The sequence below is a fragment of the Acanthopagrus latus genome, chromosome 18 (assembly GCF_904848185.1).
Source record: "Acanthopagrus latus isolate v.2019 chromosome 18, fAcaLat1.1, whole genome shotgun sequence".
In the NCBI taxonomy this organism is placed as follows: domain Eukaryota; kingdom Metazoa; phylum Chordata; class Actinopteri; order Spariformes; family Sparidae; genus Acanthopagrus; species Acanthopagrus latus.
In genome coordinates, this window is record NC_051056.1 from 13318758 (window position 1) to 13337579 (window position 18822).

Consider the following 18822-nt stretch of genomic DNA (forward strand, 5'->3'; position numbering starts at 1 on the left):
TCTCTAACGTGTAACTCACTGTCTGTGTGAATGACAACCCCATTTGCTCTAATGTATGCTCTATGTAAACCTTGTCAACCTGTCAGTTCCATATGATTTTGTTTTTTGTTTTGTTTTTGTTTTTTTCTCTGTTTTATGCTTCTTTGTTTGTTGTTTACTGTGGAAAAAAGAATTGAAAACTTAATAAAGAGAAAGTTACAAAAAAAAAACAACTGGTAAACTCTTGGAGCCTACATGTACAATTTTACTTCAGACCGTTTTCTCAACAATAGCCAACATTAAAAAGCAGGATGTGTTTCAAAACTCAAGCTCACAGATGGACTGTTACAGAGTTCAAACTTTGAAAACTGTTTTGCCATTGCTTTAGGTAACTTTATTTTACCGTGTCACCTGTGGATCTTAGCCTTGGCACGTTCCACTCCTAATATGACTACTATTCAGTATAAAAGGGACAGACAAAATAACCAGAGTAGTAGGTTAGATGTGGGAAACAGTTTTTACGTTTCCCACAGCTAACAGTTTTTAAGTTCTACGTTGCTTCATGTACTACTTAATACATGACGCAGCTTAGGTGGCTCTGTTGTCAACTTTAAATGAAAGCTCCTTGAACCTCATTAGTATGTGTGTCTGTTGCCGCTGTATGTAAATCTAATTGATTGACCATCCCCGTGATACACTGACTATTGTACTTCTATAAACATACTTTTGATTTTCTACAGATAAATGTTTTAGAGAGGTCTACTTTTCAACTTGACTAAATGAATGAATCACATTAGTTACTTATTAAGCTACACTATTGGACAGCACCTGTAGCCCTCTATCTTATTTTTGTTCCTATTCTAACCCTTTTTTGTGTTACCCTGATATAACACTGTCACTGCAAAAAAAAAAACAAAAAACAAAACAAAAACAAAACAAAAAACAAACAAAAAAACCAAAACAAACTGTGATATAAATTTTATATGTCATACCACCCACTTCCACAGGATATTTTCATGAAGTTAAGCAACAGTCTGCAGCTGTGCAGACTGTGACATTCATTAAAACAGGGCAGAGGAAAATTGTACTTGTGAGAGCTCGTGTAATAAATATGGTATGTCCACTGGGGAACCTCTGCTCAGTAGAGCTCTCCATTGATGTAAATGTGACACTTAGTGTGCTCCAAAAAGGAATGGAAAAACTGACTGTCAAGAGGAGGTCCCTCTTGCACTTGTTAGCATATGCCAACTACACTGCTGTCATTTATAGACACATGTAGCTATGGTTACAAGTCTGTTAATTATTTCACAATATACTGAAATCTGTAACATAGGCAAAAGATTTCTTCACTCAGGCTCGTCTCTCCGTCCTCACATGGTTGGTAATTTGCCATTTTGCACAATCAGATGGTTTTGCTTTTGTTCTGTAAACCAACCACATGATTTCCAAACTGTTTCCATCATTATGTGTTTATATCTGCATTGGAGTGGGTGATAGTAACTGACTCTACATCTTGTCTCCCCTTGAAGTGCTTGTACACCAACACTGTAGATACCAAGCAGCTGGTGTTGCCAGCTGAACAACGCCTCACTAGCAGAGGACAGACAGTTGTACAGAACAACGTCTACCTTTACATTAAGCAGGTGTTTTTCTTACAAAAAGGTTTGGTCTCAAATACATGGCATGACTATAACTCTGAACTATGTACAAGGGGCACTATTAGTAGTTCTTTAGTAGTTTTCAGATATATTTATCTTTTCCATAACTGGATGAGCAAGCTGTTCGCAGGAGAAAATAAAGGTCCCCAGAACACTGTCTGAAGCTAGAAAGGTGGCAGGGTCCGCCACATATAAACAAAGTAACCGTTTGAAATTGTGTTGTCCTTTAAAAAGGTCAGTTTATTTTGTTCATCCAGTCATGAAAACAAAACTTTGATCTTTCTTTTCTGATTAAAATCTCTTCTCAGAAACTATATAGTGCACCTTTAAAACTATGCATAAACTGAGTAGTTGGTATGAAATAGTGAATCCAGATGTTGCTTTGCTATGCTACAACATGTGTGGTACAACAAGATATGAGCATTTTTCCAGAACTAAAAGGCAAAAGTTCTCCCTGCTTGCCATGAGCACCACAAACTACATTTGATGTGCGCTTATTGGTTCATACGTATCTGTATAGAGGGCTGCAATTTAAGTTATTTACAGTTTTTTTTTTTTTTTTTTTTTTTTAACAGACACTTGTCAGAGACTCAAAACTCGATCCAGATTAAATTAAATCACAGAGTCTATTTTTGCACAGTTCCGTACTGAGCTACAGTATGAAGGAACACTGCAGTGCATGAGCACAAGGATTCACCACACCAAGAGTGAAATAATGGCAGCTGGAAGAGAAGCAAAACTAACATGAGGACCAACTATCAGGCTTTGGCATGTACAGTTCAACAAACGGAGCCTGGCACTCCACAACCAGGTGCGCAGTGCACATGTACAGATAATTTAAAGTTAGCTGCATTTTGTGCGTCAGTCGGCAGCATGATGGGGTTTGGAAATGCAGATACTGAAATGTGCAGATCCGTCTTCGATGTAATTTTGCGTGTGAGTAATGATAACAAAGGGGGTGTGGTTGGACCACATTTTTGGCCTTGGCCCAGGACTGTAATGTATTGCTGAATGAGGAGTTAGATCACTGTGGAAGCAGGCAGCAAGGCAGCCTCAGTGGGAAATAAAAAACTTGTTAACAATACCTCTGGATACACAATACAAAAAGGTCTGTCTGAGGTCAGTGTGTCTCTCAGCTTCCTGATGTCAAGAATGTGTTAAAGCGCAGATATAACAGCGCTCAGCATATAAGAGCAGTCATGTGGAAGTCCCGAGGTTGTGAGGGAGGGGCGGAGTCACAACACTACTGCTGCTTTTAGTAAGAGAGATGAAAGCTGGTGTGTAAGTGTGTGAGTGCCCATGCGTGCAGTGCCCCAACACTCAGGGCTGGACATTAAACATGGGTCATTGTTCCCAAACAGTCACAAGGCCTCAGGTGGGGTGGCATTCCACCACTGGGAGCCCCCTCCTGTGTGGGGTCAGAGGTCAGCCTGTCACTCCCTGGGGAATTGGGTGACATCACTCTACATAGCAATGCTTTAACTAACACACGCACAAAATATTTAATGAAGCCAGTCTTACCCAACAGTCCCATGTAATAAATAACATCAAGGCACAACACAACTATTACAATATCATTTAATAATCATTTATTGTTTATCAAATAAATCAAACCACAGGACTGTCAGTCAGAAAGAGTCAATGCAATGTAATGGATGACCAAATCAAAATCCAATCAACTTAATCAAAATTAAAGCACCAACTCCGATAATAACTGCATTAAATCACAGAAACAAAACAAACAACTAAACACTCATGATGAAAACTCATCATCTATACCTACGTGATCCACAATGCTTCCTCAATTGTCATGTAGACCGAGTAATCATCTGGCCTTAAACACATGAGAAAAGCAGCACTAGAAGGAGAACCTGTTCCAGGAGTGTGTACTTTTCTGATAACAACTTTAAACAGAGCCGGTGCGTAATCAACTTGACCTGACTTACCCAGCTCTCCTTGAAGGTTGACCAGCTCCTGGGACAGATCCCTGCACTGCCTTCTGGCTTCATCACGCTGCGGTGAGAGAGAGAAAAAGTAAACAGTCATGCACACACCCATCAAGACAGATGTTCTTGCAATTTCTGGTGTATTAGATTTGACACAGCAACCAATTTAAATCACAAGATCATGAATTGCCTGTTAAAAGGAAGGTCCTTTAAGGGCAACACCCAGATCCATACTCATCTAATGTTTTCCTTCCGTCCTTGTGTTTGACTTCCAAATGTAAATAAATTAACAGGGATAGGGGGAAGGGGATTATGTAAAACTTGACTTTGAACTCATGTTTTTAGTCTTGGCACATGCCTTCATTCAGGGAAACTCTTTCTTCACCCTTTCTGACTCGGTTTTGCAGTATTGAGGGGGCTGCGATGTAGCTGCAGTGCTCCTCCAGACTTCAAACTGACGCAGAGATAGTCCAACCTGTTTACTCTCATTTACCAGCTTTCTCTTACTACACCGATTCACACATACAAGCTGACACACTATACAGTACATCACAAAGCCTAAATAATTCAATGAATCATGCAAAAATAACCCTGTAAGACGAGCCAGTCATCAGTTCACGCATTAGTTTACAAAAGCAAATACAGTCTGTCCTGTTCTGTCCTGCTGTAGCTCACATCTGCATCGATTCCTCACTGCAGAGTAGAACAATGTAGAAGCCAGTTACCCTCTCTGCAGTGCAGGGAGCATTAAGGCACGCTCTGCTGCCAGAACAGCCCATGATCCAGCCTCAGCCTGAGGCGTTGTTGCCGGAGTCCCCCCCCCCCCAGCTACGGAGACCCAGTACTCCAGGACAAACCGTGGTCCAGGTGGACGCACCACCTCCACGCACCTCCTCCCAGACTGCTCTGACTACATCTGCGACAGGACTGAAAAAGCCGCTTCACTGACTGGTGAGTGACTGCGGAGTGCATTACCGTATTACACCTAAAAAAACAAAAGGGGCAGGCTACAGTGTCAGTGAGAGCAGCCTGCTTACCAGGAAGCTGAGGTCACTTTAAGACAGCCGGAGTGGAGCAAACAGATAAATTGTACAGAGCTGCCTGACATCAGGCTGATGGAGTAGGACTTTTGCTGTGCAGTGACCTTCCCAGGGGATACATGGAGAGGCTTCATTACCACCATCCCCCACCACTCATCCAAACCTACATTAAATCATCCCCTCACCCTTCTGCACCATTACCTTATACTGTACTGTGCAGCTTCATGAGTACAACCTCTCCATTACAAGATCACTTAACTGATCACATTTCTGGCTTCAGTCTGAGCCTTTACAGACAATGTACAGAGAATGATATGGCAATGGTGGACTTATCAATAAAAATGTCCTTGGTAATTATTCTTGCGACTATATTAGAAACAGCACACCTAAACCAGTAAATGTCACAGAACAAGGATTGTACAGTAAATTGTATCATTACTAAAATCAACCTCTCCCCATATATATCAATCACAGCCAATTGTATTGATGCATAACCTGCCTCAGTTGTTTCCTTCCGTTGACTTGGGATCCAAGTTTTCCTTACAGAGATATCTGCTAATTAAGACTGTGTATATGCCCCCAATCATTAAAAGATTAATCATCCATCCATTAGTTGCAATGACACGGCTGTGTGTGTTTTTTATAATACTATGTCTCAATTCTCAGTTGGTAAAGTCCATGAAACTATAACATGTAAAAGGCATATCTAGCCAGCTGCAAGGAGCAGACGTGTCCCCAGTGTATATCAGTATGATAGCATGTCAGGTGTAGAATAACACTTAAAGGCAGACTAAGATCAATCACTAATTGCTTCAGATCAAGTTACAATTTCCTGGAAATATTGTGAATATCAGACTGGAGGTGAAATAAAGTGTGATTGTAAATCATTTTCTATTGTTTTTCTACATTGAAATGCAAATTGTGTCACAGCATTTTCTCTTTGGGAGAAGGCATGTCAAACCAGTTCCAGCGTTTACACACTCCAGCCAATCAATGATGAGAAGCAGGACTCAGTCCTTGCTTAGTGTTTGGCTGCTGTTCATAACCATATCAAGTCAACAGCTGGGACATTCTCACACTATGATGGCAAGGACCTGCCTCCTATTCCTGGCCTGATGAGTGGCCACTAGATTCCATTTAACAATATATGTGCGCCAACCCGTCCATTAATACTGAAATCTTATCTTTGCTCCATTTAGGGTAACTTAACTAATACAGGGCCATCAGTCCCTTTTGAAGATTTTTTGTAAGAAAAGTAAGGAATCCCAAGATAGGATGGCTATTGTTACGAACTGTCAATATGGCATCGAAGATGAGGGGAAAAAGGACCAGTGAAATACTAGGACTGAAAAACCACTGCTTGTTGGAGAGGCCAAATTCACCCGCAATATATAAATGGGTATATAATGAGTATATAACTGACCCCATTAATGCTTCTTTCTCAAAATAGATGTCTTTTCTTGTCCATTATCGCAAGCTAGCTAGCCAGTGAAGAGTGAATTCAGACAGCCATTTTCATGGATACTGGCTGTCTTTCTATACACGATAGGACGAGAGCAGATTGAAAATCTACTTCACAGCTCTAGTTGGGATTTCTTAAGTTTAGATAAAACACATCTGGGAAAGGATAGAACACACATTAATACTTAATGTGGAGTCATTGAGGCTGAGACAGCTGGTTTTCTATCAGAGAGGAACAAATGTGTTAATATGTGTTGATGTAATCTGTTTCACAACCCTACAGCCACCCAAACAGAGGGATATGAGTCAATCATTGCATGGAGATCAGACTGAAATACCAGTGGTGTCATTACATGGGCCATCTTCTCATACATTAACACACATTTTTCTCTAGTTTAGGTTTGTACAAATCCATCATCAGTATTCTGCAGTGTTCTCTCAAAAATAAGTTGCTACTGGCTAATTCTCTAAAAACCTGGAATGTGCAACGGTTACAGTCAAGTTACAACAGGCAAACATGTTCTCAAGATGGATCCTAGACAGAAGGAGCAAATGTCAAAATAACTTTCTCAACTGCATCATCAGAATATCTAGATTTCACCACCTTTTAGATCAGTGGGGCAGCATAAACTGAGAAAAAACAGAAGTCACTTAAGTTCACTGCGGATACATTGGACAGATATGCCTGGTGGCCAACTCAGTGAGGCAGGAGTAAAGGGAGTTGCTTTAATCTAGGCCAAAGGAAAAAAAATGCATGTTTTGCAACTGAGCGAAGTGGTGGTTTAATTTTCTGAAAAAGTTCACATGAGGGGACAACAAATGTCCCCTTGTTTCTTAGACACATGTCATGTGTCTTGGTTTCCTCTCATACAATTTCTGATATAAACGTCAGATTGAAGGAATTTCATACTTCCACACACTTTGAGAAATTTAATGAAGTACGCCCTCTTTCCCTGCGGCACTTGGAAATACACAAAGAAAAACAATGCTAGCAAACAAGACATCACTGAAGTCACCAGCTTCTTTAAATGTGACATCATCATACTTTACTAGGACGACATCATACATATTGAGATTCACACCAGAACCCACCAGTTCGCACAGGTGCCTCCGCCAACCAGATGGAGTCATGACAGCAGCAACAAGTATGATCCCTCACCTACAAACATTAATAAATCATGTGTGATGGATCGCCCCACTCAGCTAGAGGCGCCGCAGCTCAAGTAATCACCTCTGTAGTGTTCTTCCTCTGCACCACCCTGGTGACACTGTAAGTCTACTATACCTGCAGTACAGGGACGCTGGGCTGAATAAAGACTTGTGTGGTCAAGATTCAATTTAATTAATTCTGCCTCAGCACAGCATGTGTTAAAGGCATAACAGCAATGTCAGATGAGGTCCAGTGGAACCACTGCAAGGCAATGATGGGAAGTTCCCAGTGGCCTCTAGAGGAAACTCCTGGTAGACCTGATGTCTGCTGCTCATACCACTGAAATAGTCCTCACCTGACAATGTCAATTTCCAACCATTAAAAATAATAAAAAAAAAAAAAGAAAAAGAAAAGTCAACTATTTATCATATAATGACAATAAGAGGAGGATTACCAAGGGAACTTTACTGAAGTGATGATAATTTGGACACACTTGGCTCATCAAGTGTTTCTACAACTATTGCATCAGCCATCTCAGTGTGCTGCTGATGTTTGACAACAGTTGAGGCAACAGGCAATGTTAGCCAGGGATAATGAAGGGAGGAGGAGAAGATCAAATATCTCATCTGTCATGAATCCCCTCTGGACATCTGGCTAGCTATCACAGTTTTTAAAAATTGTACTGCAAGATTCACTTTATTATATGCTAATAAAAGTCTTTTTGCTGACTTCAGGACAAGACAAAGCACAAAGAGACTTGACAGCAACATTTCAACATTGGTACACACAAGTACCAGTGTTGTAGTCAAGACCAAGTCATGTCTAAGACCAGGAATTTTAATTTGATTGTCATGAGCAAACAATAACACTAAAGAGCTGAAGTCAACATAATCATTTTTATTTGCACACTCCTATTACGTGTCTTACCTTCCATAATACAAACTTGTGCAGTTGATTCTGAGATGAGACCTGGTCTCAAGACCAAGAGTAATACAACTCTACTAAAATACTGTATTTATGAAATCTGTGGGGCTCCAAAAGCTGAGTGGTATAATCCTATGAAGTAAAGACAGTATCATTCTATTTAATGAGCCAATAAATATCATCCTATGGCAGAAATCAATTTATGTTTAGATGGCACATTCCAATTGTTTCACTCGATCATCATATACAGTATGAAAATATTTGACAAGGACACTTCTAAAGTTCGCTAGAGGGACTGAAATAGCTTGTGATATTTTATGTACTCAAAAGAGGGTAACAGAGTTATCTAATTTTTCTTTTTGGTTCACATGAAAACACAGATAGTTAAACTATATTAACTGCATTAGATCAATTTAATCTAACAATGACACTCATATTGGACCTTGGTCCCTATGATGTAGAGTCCAAGCACCACATCATAAATTTGCTTTGACAACATCTAAAATGAGAGAGAATGATGGTTGGGGTTGGGTGCAGGTTAGCTGATAGGATAAGCCTGGTTGTACTGCACCGTGGGAAGAATAATCCCTTGGGGCATCAAGTTCCTACAACCCATCACATGGCACCACTATTAAAACAGACCCAAAACAAACAGCAACATTAAACAGTCACATTTTAAAGGTTCTCAGGCTCATACTTGTGTACCCAAGTATCACACGATAAAAAAAAGGTACAACTGAGAGACTGCTGCGATATAAATCAATTTCTCTTCTATCCAAGGTTGCTTCACTTGTGAATAACAGACTGTAGCTGTTTTGTGTTGGACAGCCTCCAAGTATGTCTGTGTGTGCAGCCCCTCATGCCCTTACAATCACTCCCCATGCTGTTGCTGTAAATAGAAATGCTATTTAGTTTCCCTTGTATCAACACCAGGATTTCATGTTGCAGCACATGTAGTTATGATACAAGGTGATTAATCATAATCTTTGTGTATGGTTGTTGTTAACCTGTATGTTGATACAAAGACTAAGGCCTTTCTTACATACTATTTCATGTATTTGAAAGCTCTTCTGAATTTTCAGTGAAAATGAGACATATTTATGATTTTTGAATTTTATATATATTATTATATTTATTACATATTACATGCATGGTTTTCACACTTTGGACATATATTGTTTATTCCTCATAGTTCTGTCTGATATACAGATAATGTGTAATGTATGTAATGTAATTATAAAGTTGCAATACCTTGAATGATGTGAGCCATACATTGATTCCAGCCAAATAATCAATTCAACACCAACAACAGCAAACTGAACTAGGCCAGTGTTCTGTGTATCTCTGTATTTCTTTCCATGTCATTCAATTATAACAATTAAAAATCAAAATTCGCATAAAATAAAATGTTCCTACCTGAGCCAAGGTTTGTTGCAAGACTATGACAACTGCCTCAAATCTGCAGTTACTAGCTGCCAGAAGTCCTCTGAGATGTTGGCTGCTCTGTTCCTTCCTACCCCCATCAACGATACTCGCTGGTACCACATCCGGAGGTCCGTTACTCTGGCTCGGCTGGGAAGCTTGCTGATAAGGAGGCTGCTGACGGGAGCTGGCCTTGGGTTTGTTCCTGTCCACTGTGAAAGAACATGTGTTGAGTCTCGTGACAATGTTGATCATCATTATACCCCCCTCCATAGCTGCTGCAGCTGCTCTGACAGCAGTACCACCCACCCTATACACTGCTGTCAGGGTCACAGATGCAGCAAGGTCCAGTGTCAAAGCGTTGGATATTTCTGCAGTAGTAATTCAGACTGTTCTGTCCAATCAGTCAGTCTGATAAACCCCAGTGCTGCTCCTCCGACAACTCAGACATAAAATGGATCCTCTGAATGCAATTAGTTTTCCAGATCCTAATTCAATCTAGTCACCAAGGACAACTTATTTTAGCGAAGCTGTGCTACCGTGGTTCTGATTTACATCAGCTTTATAAATATATCACCTCCATACACGTTACTGTTGATTCAAATAATGAGGGACACTTGTTTACACTGCTACAAGACAAAAGACATGTGAATGGACAACTACAATGGAGAAGAGGGAAAAAAAGGCTTGCTATTGGACACCTGAGTAAAAAATTTCTGTGAACGCAGTTTGTTTACGAGGAGACTGAGGTGAGTGTTATGTAACACAGCAGTGAAGATAACCCGAGACATATTAAGATACCAGTGAGTGGAGTGTACTGTGCCACAAGGGGCCTATGGGCATACTTCGTGTTTTCAGAGCTGATAAGCATTACTAAACGGACATCTAATACTGATATAGATGCCACTGAATTTGTAACGGTTAAATAAATATACTACATTAACAACTGATGCAATCCATCCTAGTAGCTCCTTTAATACTATGCCTTAATACTATGTGTAAGCATAGGCAAACAATCCCATGAAGTGTTTACAATTGTGTCCTGGAGCATATTCAAGTCAAATTTAAAGGCACTAAGCACAATACCATCCTAACATCATAGAGTAGCCCCAGCATGTAACTCTAGTATATACATAACTTTCTGTGCACAATAATGGGGCATTTGCTTTGAACGCCTTTGAAAGATAACTATTGGCAGAGAAGAGCAGGTTTTCAATCAAACAAGTGTTTTCCCTACTTGCAGGCAGACAGCTAGCTGATCCAGCCTGATAGGGGCAACATAACACTGCAGAGAAAAATAACAATCCAGCCTAACCGAGCTACAGAGCGACCACTGTTGTAATGAACTATGAGGCAATATATTCAAAGACCAAACTGTGGAGTCCGTTAACATTAAGACCTTCTATACATTAACAGGGTAACAGAAAGAAAGATCCTTTTCATCTTTATCAAATGCTGTTTTTATGCCAAAGACTGACTTGAATTAACACAGCTCCATATCCGGATGTGCAGTTCACCTCAAACTGTGTTTAACAGCTCAAGTAAACAGTTCAGAATAACAGACAGACCAAGCCCCTAAGACAAAATATTAATATTGTACTACACCTGAAAAAACACATACAATCTTCTATATTGCTTTCGTCTGGATAATACTTTTACATATCTCCTCAAGCTTTTACTGCAGAACAACTGAAATACAGGATGCAGATTATTCAAGACCAGTAACAAAGATTTCCATCTCAATATTCGGACTGCATCACAGCACAACAATACACCATGAGAAATGTTTGAAGTGCCACTTGACTTACAATCATTTTGATGATGCTGCTCTAAATCCAAAAGAGTTTTTTAAAATTAGGATGCCCTCTGCTGGTTGCAGGCTCTCACATTTGACATGCACGACATACACATCTTCCAAGCAAAGCTCCATGACAGACTCAGGCTAGCTTCCACAGTATCATGTGATCTATTATATTTGTCAATGTGATGCTGGAACCAACAAGTTTAGTCAAATTTAAGTTAAGTTTAAGCAGCACGATTATCTCTTATCCCTCTGATGTACTGGTGCAAAGTCATTTTCATTTGATAAATGTATTCTTTTAAACTTGTAGCAAAATGTAGTTATTGCTGTTTGCTTTTTGTTCATTATCCTGGGAAGATAAAGAAAATAGTGGGATCATAACCATGTTCACTGATGCCACTTTTACATTGTCCACATCAGGGGGAACCTAGCAGAAAGACATTTTTTCATACGTTTGGTTTCCCACAGCAACAATCTTGCACAAGTCAAGAGTGGACATTATGCAACCATTTTCTGCTGTATTTAAAAAATTCATGCTCTCACCTTTTTAAATAATTAAAAGTTGTCAAGGTGGCCAGGTTCCAGATCTTTGAATAAATAAGAGATGGGCTATGATTGAACTGCAATTCAGCATTCAAGTCAATCAGGCTACAGAATGATAAACTTGCATTTGCTTCAAGCAGACATAAATTCATTCTTAGGGCTAAGCAGTGAATTTCTTAGATTTACTCACTAATAAAATATATATTCAAACATTACGATACAAAGTAGTCTTGAGTTATTATCCCCTGGCTTTATCATATCTGAATTTTTAACTGTAATGAGCAATATGTTTTCCATCAACACAGATCTACACTTTCAAAATGAATTGAACTATATGTAATCACATAAGCCACCTCTCTGTATGCTCCATGGCAACAGAGGACCTGCAGCTATTTTCATCAAAGAGTGGATGACACATGTTGCCCTCTTTTTGTCAGAATTCCTCCAAGGCTCAAACAATCATTTTGTACTAATTCAACAAGCACACTTAGTACAAATACTGAGTGATTTAGTGACTCAATAACATAGTGCTCTGCTGCTTGAGGGAGATATCACATCATAGCACAAAGCATGATGGGTGATGAGACGCCTCACAATCAGGCACTTGTTTTAGTGCTCAGTCAACAGAATACCAGACAGTAATTCTTAGTGAGACATTCATTGGCCAGTTGTTTATTAAATAAATAAAACTACTGAGTGTTTGCATTAGACAACCTATAAAACCCTGATTCTAAAAATAGTTGGGACGCTATATAAAGATAAATAAATCCAGTATGCAATCATTTTGCATACAAATTGTGTTCATCAGTTTTCCTGAGCACATGTAGTTATACTTAATATAATCATACATTTTACAAAGTGCTGAACCTAATACCATCCTTGCTGCCCCTTTCATACCCAGTTATGATACCATCACCTGTTACCAGCTACCCCTTTACCTATGGAATGTTGTTCCCACTATTAGAATAGGGTCATACATACTAAACAACTTGTTTTGTAAATGAATGATGCTTTTCCACGTTTAAATAACAAATAATTCCATTGAAGTACTAAAACCCTTTGTGATTGTGGGACTAAGTTGCCATATTTGGTCAAAACCCTTCAAAAACATGATATGAATGCTTTACATGTGGGAAGTACAGGAAGTGACGGTGTTCCCACAGTCCTGTGCAACAATCAAAACAAGCTTCCCATGGTTAAACCTAGAGACGAAGAACCAAAATAACCTTAGTACATTTCAGGGTGAAACTGGAGTACAGGGTGTCCCAGCGAGCAAGATGAAGAGCATTTTGTCGTATAAAAAGTTGCTATCAAAAAGCATACAAAGCTTCAATGTCAATATAGCTTTAAAATGAGACTTTTCAGATGTGTGTTTGAATAAATGTGTTACTGATTTAAGATGTGTTTCCTAAAATACATTGGTCGCACATTCTGGTGGCCGAGGTAGGTTAATGAAAGATGAACCTCCTGCACTGACGGCTAGTAAACAACCATACTAAAAATAGATTTCAGAAACAGCTAAGCACAGAGCACAGACCTACAAATCAGGCAAACACAAATAGCTTTGGCTTAAACATCCAAGCACAGAGACCCAGAAACCGGAACAATCTCAGTAGAAATATTAAATACTGAAATAAGACTGACAGACCTGCTCTGAAAACCACAGTGTTCTTCCTGCATCCTGACAGCAGCTGAATGTTTCGGAGTAAACCCTTAGCTGTCAAACGCACGTGGATGTTGGACAGGGAGAGCTTCGGAGACCATAACATCGCTTAAAAATCAAGCCAGGCTTTTACATCCAACAATTACTTTAAAAAAACAATGTCCAAATGTAGAAGCTTGATGCGGTCTATGAGTCGCATGCCATGTGTGGATCAGCGTATCATGCCTTAGGTGACAGCAGCACTGATAGGCACAAAAATAAATAAATCAATAAAAAACAGTAACAGTTGCACTGCTGAGACCGTCTTGAAAAAAGTGAAGGCACCCAGTTCAGCATGGCAGGTCTCCTGGCTATAAATTCAATTCCCAGCTTTGAAGACTGGAAGATGCAGAGAAGGTTAAAGGCTGCCTGATGGATGTGATAGAGGCAGGGAAAAAATATAAAATCCCTTAATCCTCTCGGTAAAGCCGGGCTTCAGCTATTCACCAAATACATGAATCGCTCAGAGACAAGCAGCATCTTCGAGCTGGATGATGGCGGTGCTGTAGTGGAGCCAGGATTCAGAGGGGGTGGGGTGAGAGAAACAGGAGTGGGAGGAGCAAACAGCATAACTGCAGCCAATGGGAATTTAATCCAGCCCACCACTCTTCATCATATTTACTCTCTTTCAGTGTTTCACCAGCAGTGGGATGGCAAGAGAAGACAGACTTCTCACGGCATGTTTTCTGTCAGATGGGCAGAGCTGTAAACAAATTGGCTGGCACATTTCTGTGAAAATGTGTCCTCAGCTATGACTGTGAAACCTTTTTAATCTAAGACTCAAAACAATGTTCTGACTAACTGAGTGATCTATAAGACAGATCTCAATTTAGATTCTGCAAAACTTTAACACTTTAAAACTTCAACAACACAGTGAGATAGGATAACACATGAAGAGCCTGAAAATAGGCATCAAGCATTTTGTGTGATCAGCAGAGGCAACAGAGGTCATTAAAGCTGAGAGCACACATTACAGCTTAAGTGTGATTTTGTTTACAGGAAACAGTAAAAATAGTGGCTGTGTAGTACGGGTGTGCCATATCATGTTGTACATGATAACATCTGTAAATGTGTAATATTATAAAACAAATCATATTGTTATAATTGTAATATTCTGACTGCTGAGTGCTGATACAGGCCTATAAGAGCTATTTTGGCATTTGCATATACCTTTTCTGACTATACTGCAAACACTTGATCATCATTTAATTCCACATGAAGTTTACTGCTCAGCTCATCAATGTCATTAAACAACTGAATTGAGTTTTATGTTAATCTTTATAATATCCTGCCTCCATTGCATGTCTTTGTAACCAGTTTCAAATAATCAAATTTAAGGGATCATTGTGAAAAATGTGTTTATATGAGCTGACATATTTTAAATTCTTTACTCATTTATATCAGTATTGGTCCAAAAAGTCCAGTATTGATCAGGCTGTAATATTGTTATACAGAGCAACAACAACCATGGCTCAAAGCAAAATCTGTGGATAGAACGCAATAGCTATTAACCAAGCTATCAGTTTATGTAATGTTGTCAAGAAAAACACTGTCGCAGAAATACCCTTAATCTCTCGATATTATTTTAGGCCCACATTGTGCACCGCTGACAAAACATCAAAACTCTAAATGATCATAAAGCATTAAGCTGTTTTAAATTATTAACAGTTAATACTCTACTAAATAGGTGCTATACTTTTATATCAAAGACAAGGCAGCAGAGGACAGTGTTCTATGTGGTCTGTACAAATACAACATGGTCATGGTGTATCAGTTTCTAGTTAGGAAAAGTAGGAAAAAACTGTCATAAAAAATATATACCTATAAATAGGCAAATCAATCCCAATAGCTTCTGAAATCAAGCCCACACCCTTATTAAGCCTTGTACACATTTAGCTAAAACAAACAATAAATCTAATGGATATAGTGTTAGTGAGGAGCAAAAGTTGAGTAGAAAACAATGAAAAATGTCTCACCAGTTCCACTTGATGTGAGACGAACAACTCTTGCAGAAGCTGTCCTCTTCAGCGGATTGACTGTAGAATTTGAAGCTTCTTTACTGGAGGAAGCAGCAGGTCGGCATGCTGTGGTCAAAGCTGTTACAGGCAGAAGATCCAGGTGAGACACGAGGCAGGAGTTATTCTGTCCCATAATGTAACACACACCAACACTGGCAACTGACTGTAACCACACACAGCTTTTATGTAAGACCTAAGTCATGAGGTTTAAGCACACAGATGCAAGTAATTAAATCAATCAAGATCAAAGAGGCCTTAGCAAACATGGTTACCACACTGTATAAACAGCATTGCAAGGCAACAGGAGGTCCTTTTTGAAGTCGAGTGTATTGGGAGTGTCTAATCGCAGTCGACCTGAGAAAGATTTAAAGGGGCTGTTTTTTATAGTGTGAGGATTTGATAAATGGTGTGTGTAAATGGTTGTGTTCTCACTCACATTCACTCTTAAATTGTGACTTCAGACGGGAAGACTTAATCTGAACAACATAAGCCCAGTATGTTATTTTTTTCTACAACAAAATTATAAGAATGAGGGGTAGTTATTTACACGATACAAAATAAAGGAAACTCTGTCTGAAATGTAAAAATGTGTGTATACAGATCTTACATGGTCCAGTGGTTTTCGCAGGGGTTGTGGTGAGTCTAGTTTTCAGCAAAATCTTGAATGGGGTCGGTTTAAGTTCAGCTCCTCCACAAACTGTTGAACAGGAAGAGAAGTGTGGGTTAAACACTGCTGAGAAATTCTGACAATCACACGTGCTTGTGACTGTGATATCACTGGGGCATTTCAATACCTCTGCTTTCAGTACAGTACTGCTCTCAATATTGAGAGTTGTGTGAGAAAATCATGTCAACCTACATCTTTTACTTGTTCTACTTCTATAACAAGCACAACCTCAGGTGTGACACGTTTAAGACAATTACTTTAATGTGATCAGGTATAACCATTCTGGAAAAAGAAAATCGGATGAACAGATGTTAGACTGACCATAAGGACAACATTTACAATGGCAAATGTAGAATCAAATTTATAAACAATGTGACTGAATGAATGTCTTGTACACAGAATACATGTTTATGTGCCCTGAGCTAAACTGATAAAAATATCCTAAAGCTCTTTGAACAATTCACTACTGCATTTATGGTTCAAATTCCAGTCTCACTTACTTCTCCAAAGCTTTCTATCTTTTCCATTTAACGCAGCTAACAAAGGGATGATACAGAAGCGATAGGATCCAATGAGCAGGCATGTCAGGAGAGTGAGATCGCAGCTGGATGCTGCACTGCCCTGTGCCATTGAAAAGGAGTTGTTGAAAACATGAGGTGGAGATTCAGTCCAAGTGCAGCTTCGAAGTCCTGTGTAACCAGCCATTGGTTTTAAATCTAAAAAATAAAACTGCTCCTTTCCTTCACGTCAGACAGCATCAGTTGTGGTGTATGTCTGCTCTCGTTCCTCCAGGCAACGGTGTGTGTGAACTAGAGTGGAATAGAACCCGTTGCCCTGACAACCACACAAGGGGGGGGGCCAGATTGAAAAATAGATCCTCTCAGCCAATCATAGATCTGCATGCTGTAGAAGATACTGGAAGTAAAATATCCCACTGTCGCCAGTTCTGTTTTCATTTACACTCTCTAAAATAAAATTCCATTAGAAAACCAGTCAAAGCTCAGCAGAAACACAACAGTTTGCTGACAAGGGACAGAATTTCAGATCATTGATACTAATATAATGTTGTTAATATAATGTTTTTAAGATGCAATGCTCCTAGATCTCATCATGTTGTGTGATGTGGAGGTATTAATCAGGGAGAGATTTGCCCTCAGGGAGATTTACATTCCAGCCAAGCCCTGAAGTGGGTCATTTCAAACAGACACCAATCCCCTCCATGTCCAGATGTGTCCTTAAAAAGCACAGTGAACACTGTGGTCTGACCCCGGATACAGCCTGAATAAATCTGATTTTATACATTTATGCAACAGCCTGTAGGGACAGAACATCCTACTACTAAAAATTATTAAATCATTGCTAGGTTCACCTTGTGTACTTCCAGCCCCTTCACTCAGCTCAGTGTGAACACTGGCCTCAGTATGGCTCCTGGATGGCCCCAGGGTCTTTCGTGGTAGTCTGGAAACAGGAGTAGGGGGACGGCCCGTAAGAGAGGGGCGAGCGGGAGTCTGAGAAGGTCGGGATCCACTCAGATGGGGCTTAATATTTGCTGTTAAGACAAAGCCAAGGGATGCCTCTCCTGCTGCCGGTGCTCTCTGACTGCCTGGGATGCAATGGAGCACAAACAAACACTGAAGGTCAACAGCATAAACCCAAACACACACACTGAGCTCACTGGTGTATTGGTCATGAATACAAACGCGGGCACAGAGCTACCAGACATGCCAACTCAGGCCTCGTAAACCAGCCGATGTTTTTCTCATAACAGGTAGTAATACAATGAATAATTTAATGGGATAATATAGGGATGTTTGTCAGAAAGCAAACAGCTAAAAGTACATGTTGAAGTGTAGTAAACATGTCATGAAAACAAAACAGCTTATCTACTCCCTAATTGTTAAATTCGACATAGAAACTGTACAGCACTCACCTATCATACTCATTACAGAAAACAACTACAAACAAACCCCAAAAAAGTTGCAGTTTAAGCAAAATAATACATCCCAATGGAGTGTCCATGAAGTGAGAGCATTCAAAGGTTACTGCTTTTACCAGCTCAGGGTGCTTGTTTCAAACACTGAGTTCTCCTTTTTAAGACTAGTGAGCTCAAAAACACCCTTTCCTTCCCCTGCTTTTTCCACTCATACAGATGGCTTCCCATCAGAGGAAGTATCCCCCTCCTTCCCCAGGATTCCTCTTACTATGAAGAGCAATAGGGCAGATGGAGTTGGCTGTTTGACCCGGAGACCAGGACAAGAGACCGGAGTTGACATCTGTATCCAACATTGTTCCTGTGGGACACAGCTGAGCTCATCAGGAGGAAGATAGCAGGTCTGTGAGAGGAACTGCTCAATGACACCCTCTGATGGGGAGACTACTTCACTACAACCTGGATAATTTTAGTTTACAGAGACTTGCAATTAAAACTGAAACACCGTTATTCATTATTGATCTGGCATTTTTGTTATTCCTGAAATGATGACCACAAGCTTGGTAATAAGGGGAAAAAAA

The 18822-nt window shown here is 39.8% G+C and overlaps 1 protein-coding gene across 8 annotated transcripts in view; it reads right to left on the bottom strand.

Annotated features, from left to right (window-relative positions):
* mtus1a (microtubule associated tumor suppressor 1a) overlaps nt 1–18822 on the bottom strand; it is a 40121-nt gene that overhangs the window by 9927 nt on the left and 11372 nt on the right. For 7 of the 8 annotated variants that reach the window (XM_037076643.1, XM_037076649.1, XM_037076648.1 and 4 more), the window contains 5 exons: nt 17681–17914; nt 16252–16341; nt 15603–15722; nt 9575–9792; nt 3584–3650 (listed from right to left, as the gene is read on the bottom strand). In XM_037076643.1, coding sequence (XP_036932538.1) covers nt 3584–3650; nt 9575–9792; nt 15603–15722; nt 16252–16341; nt 17681–17914 — 729 coding nt within the window. Of the gene's footprint in view, nt 1–3583; nt 3651–9574; nt 9793–15602; nt 15723–16251; nt 16342–17680; nt 17915–18241; nt 18361–18822 lie in introns of those variants that run through there. The other variant, XM_037076651.1, reaches the window with a different exon arrangement.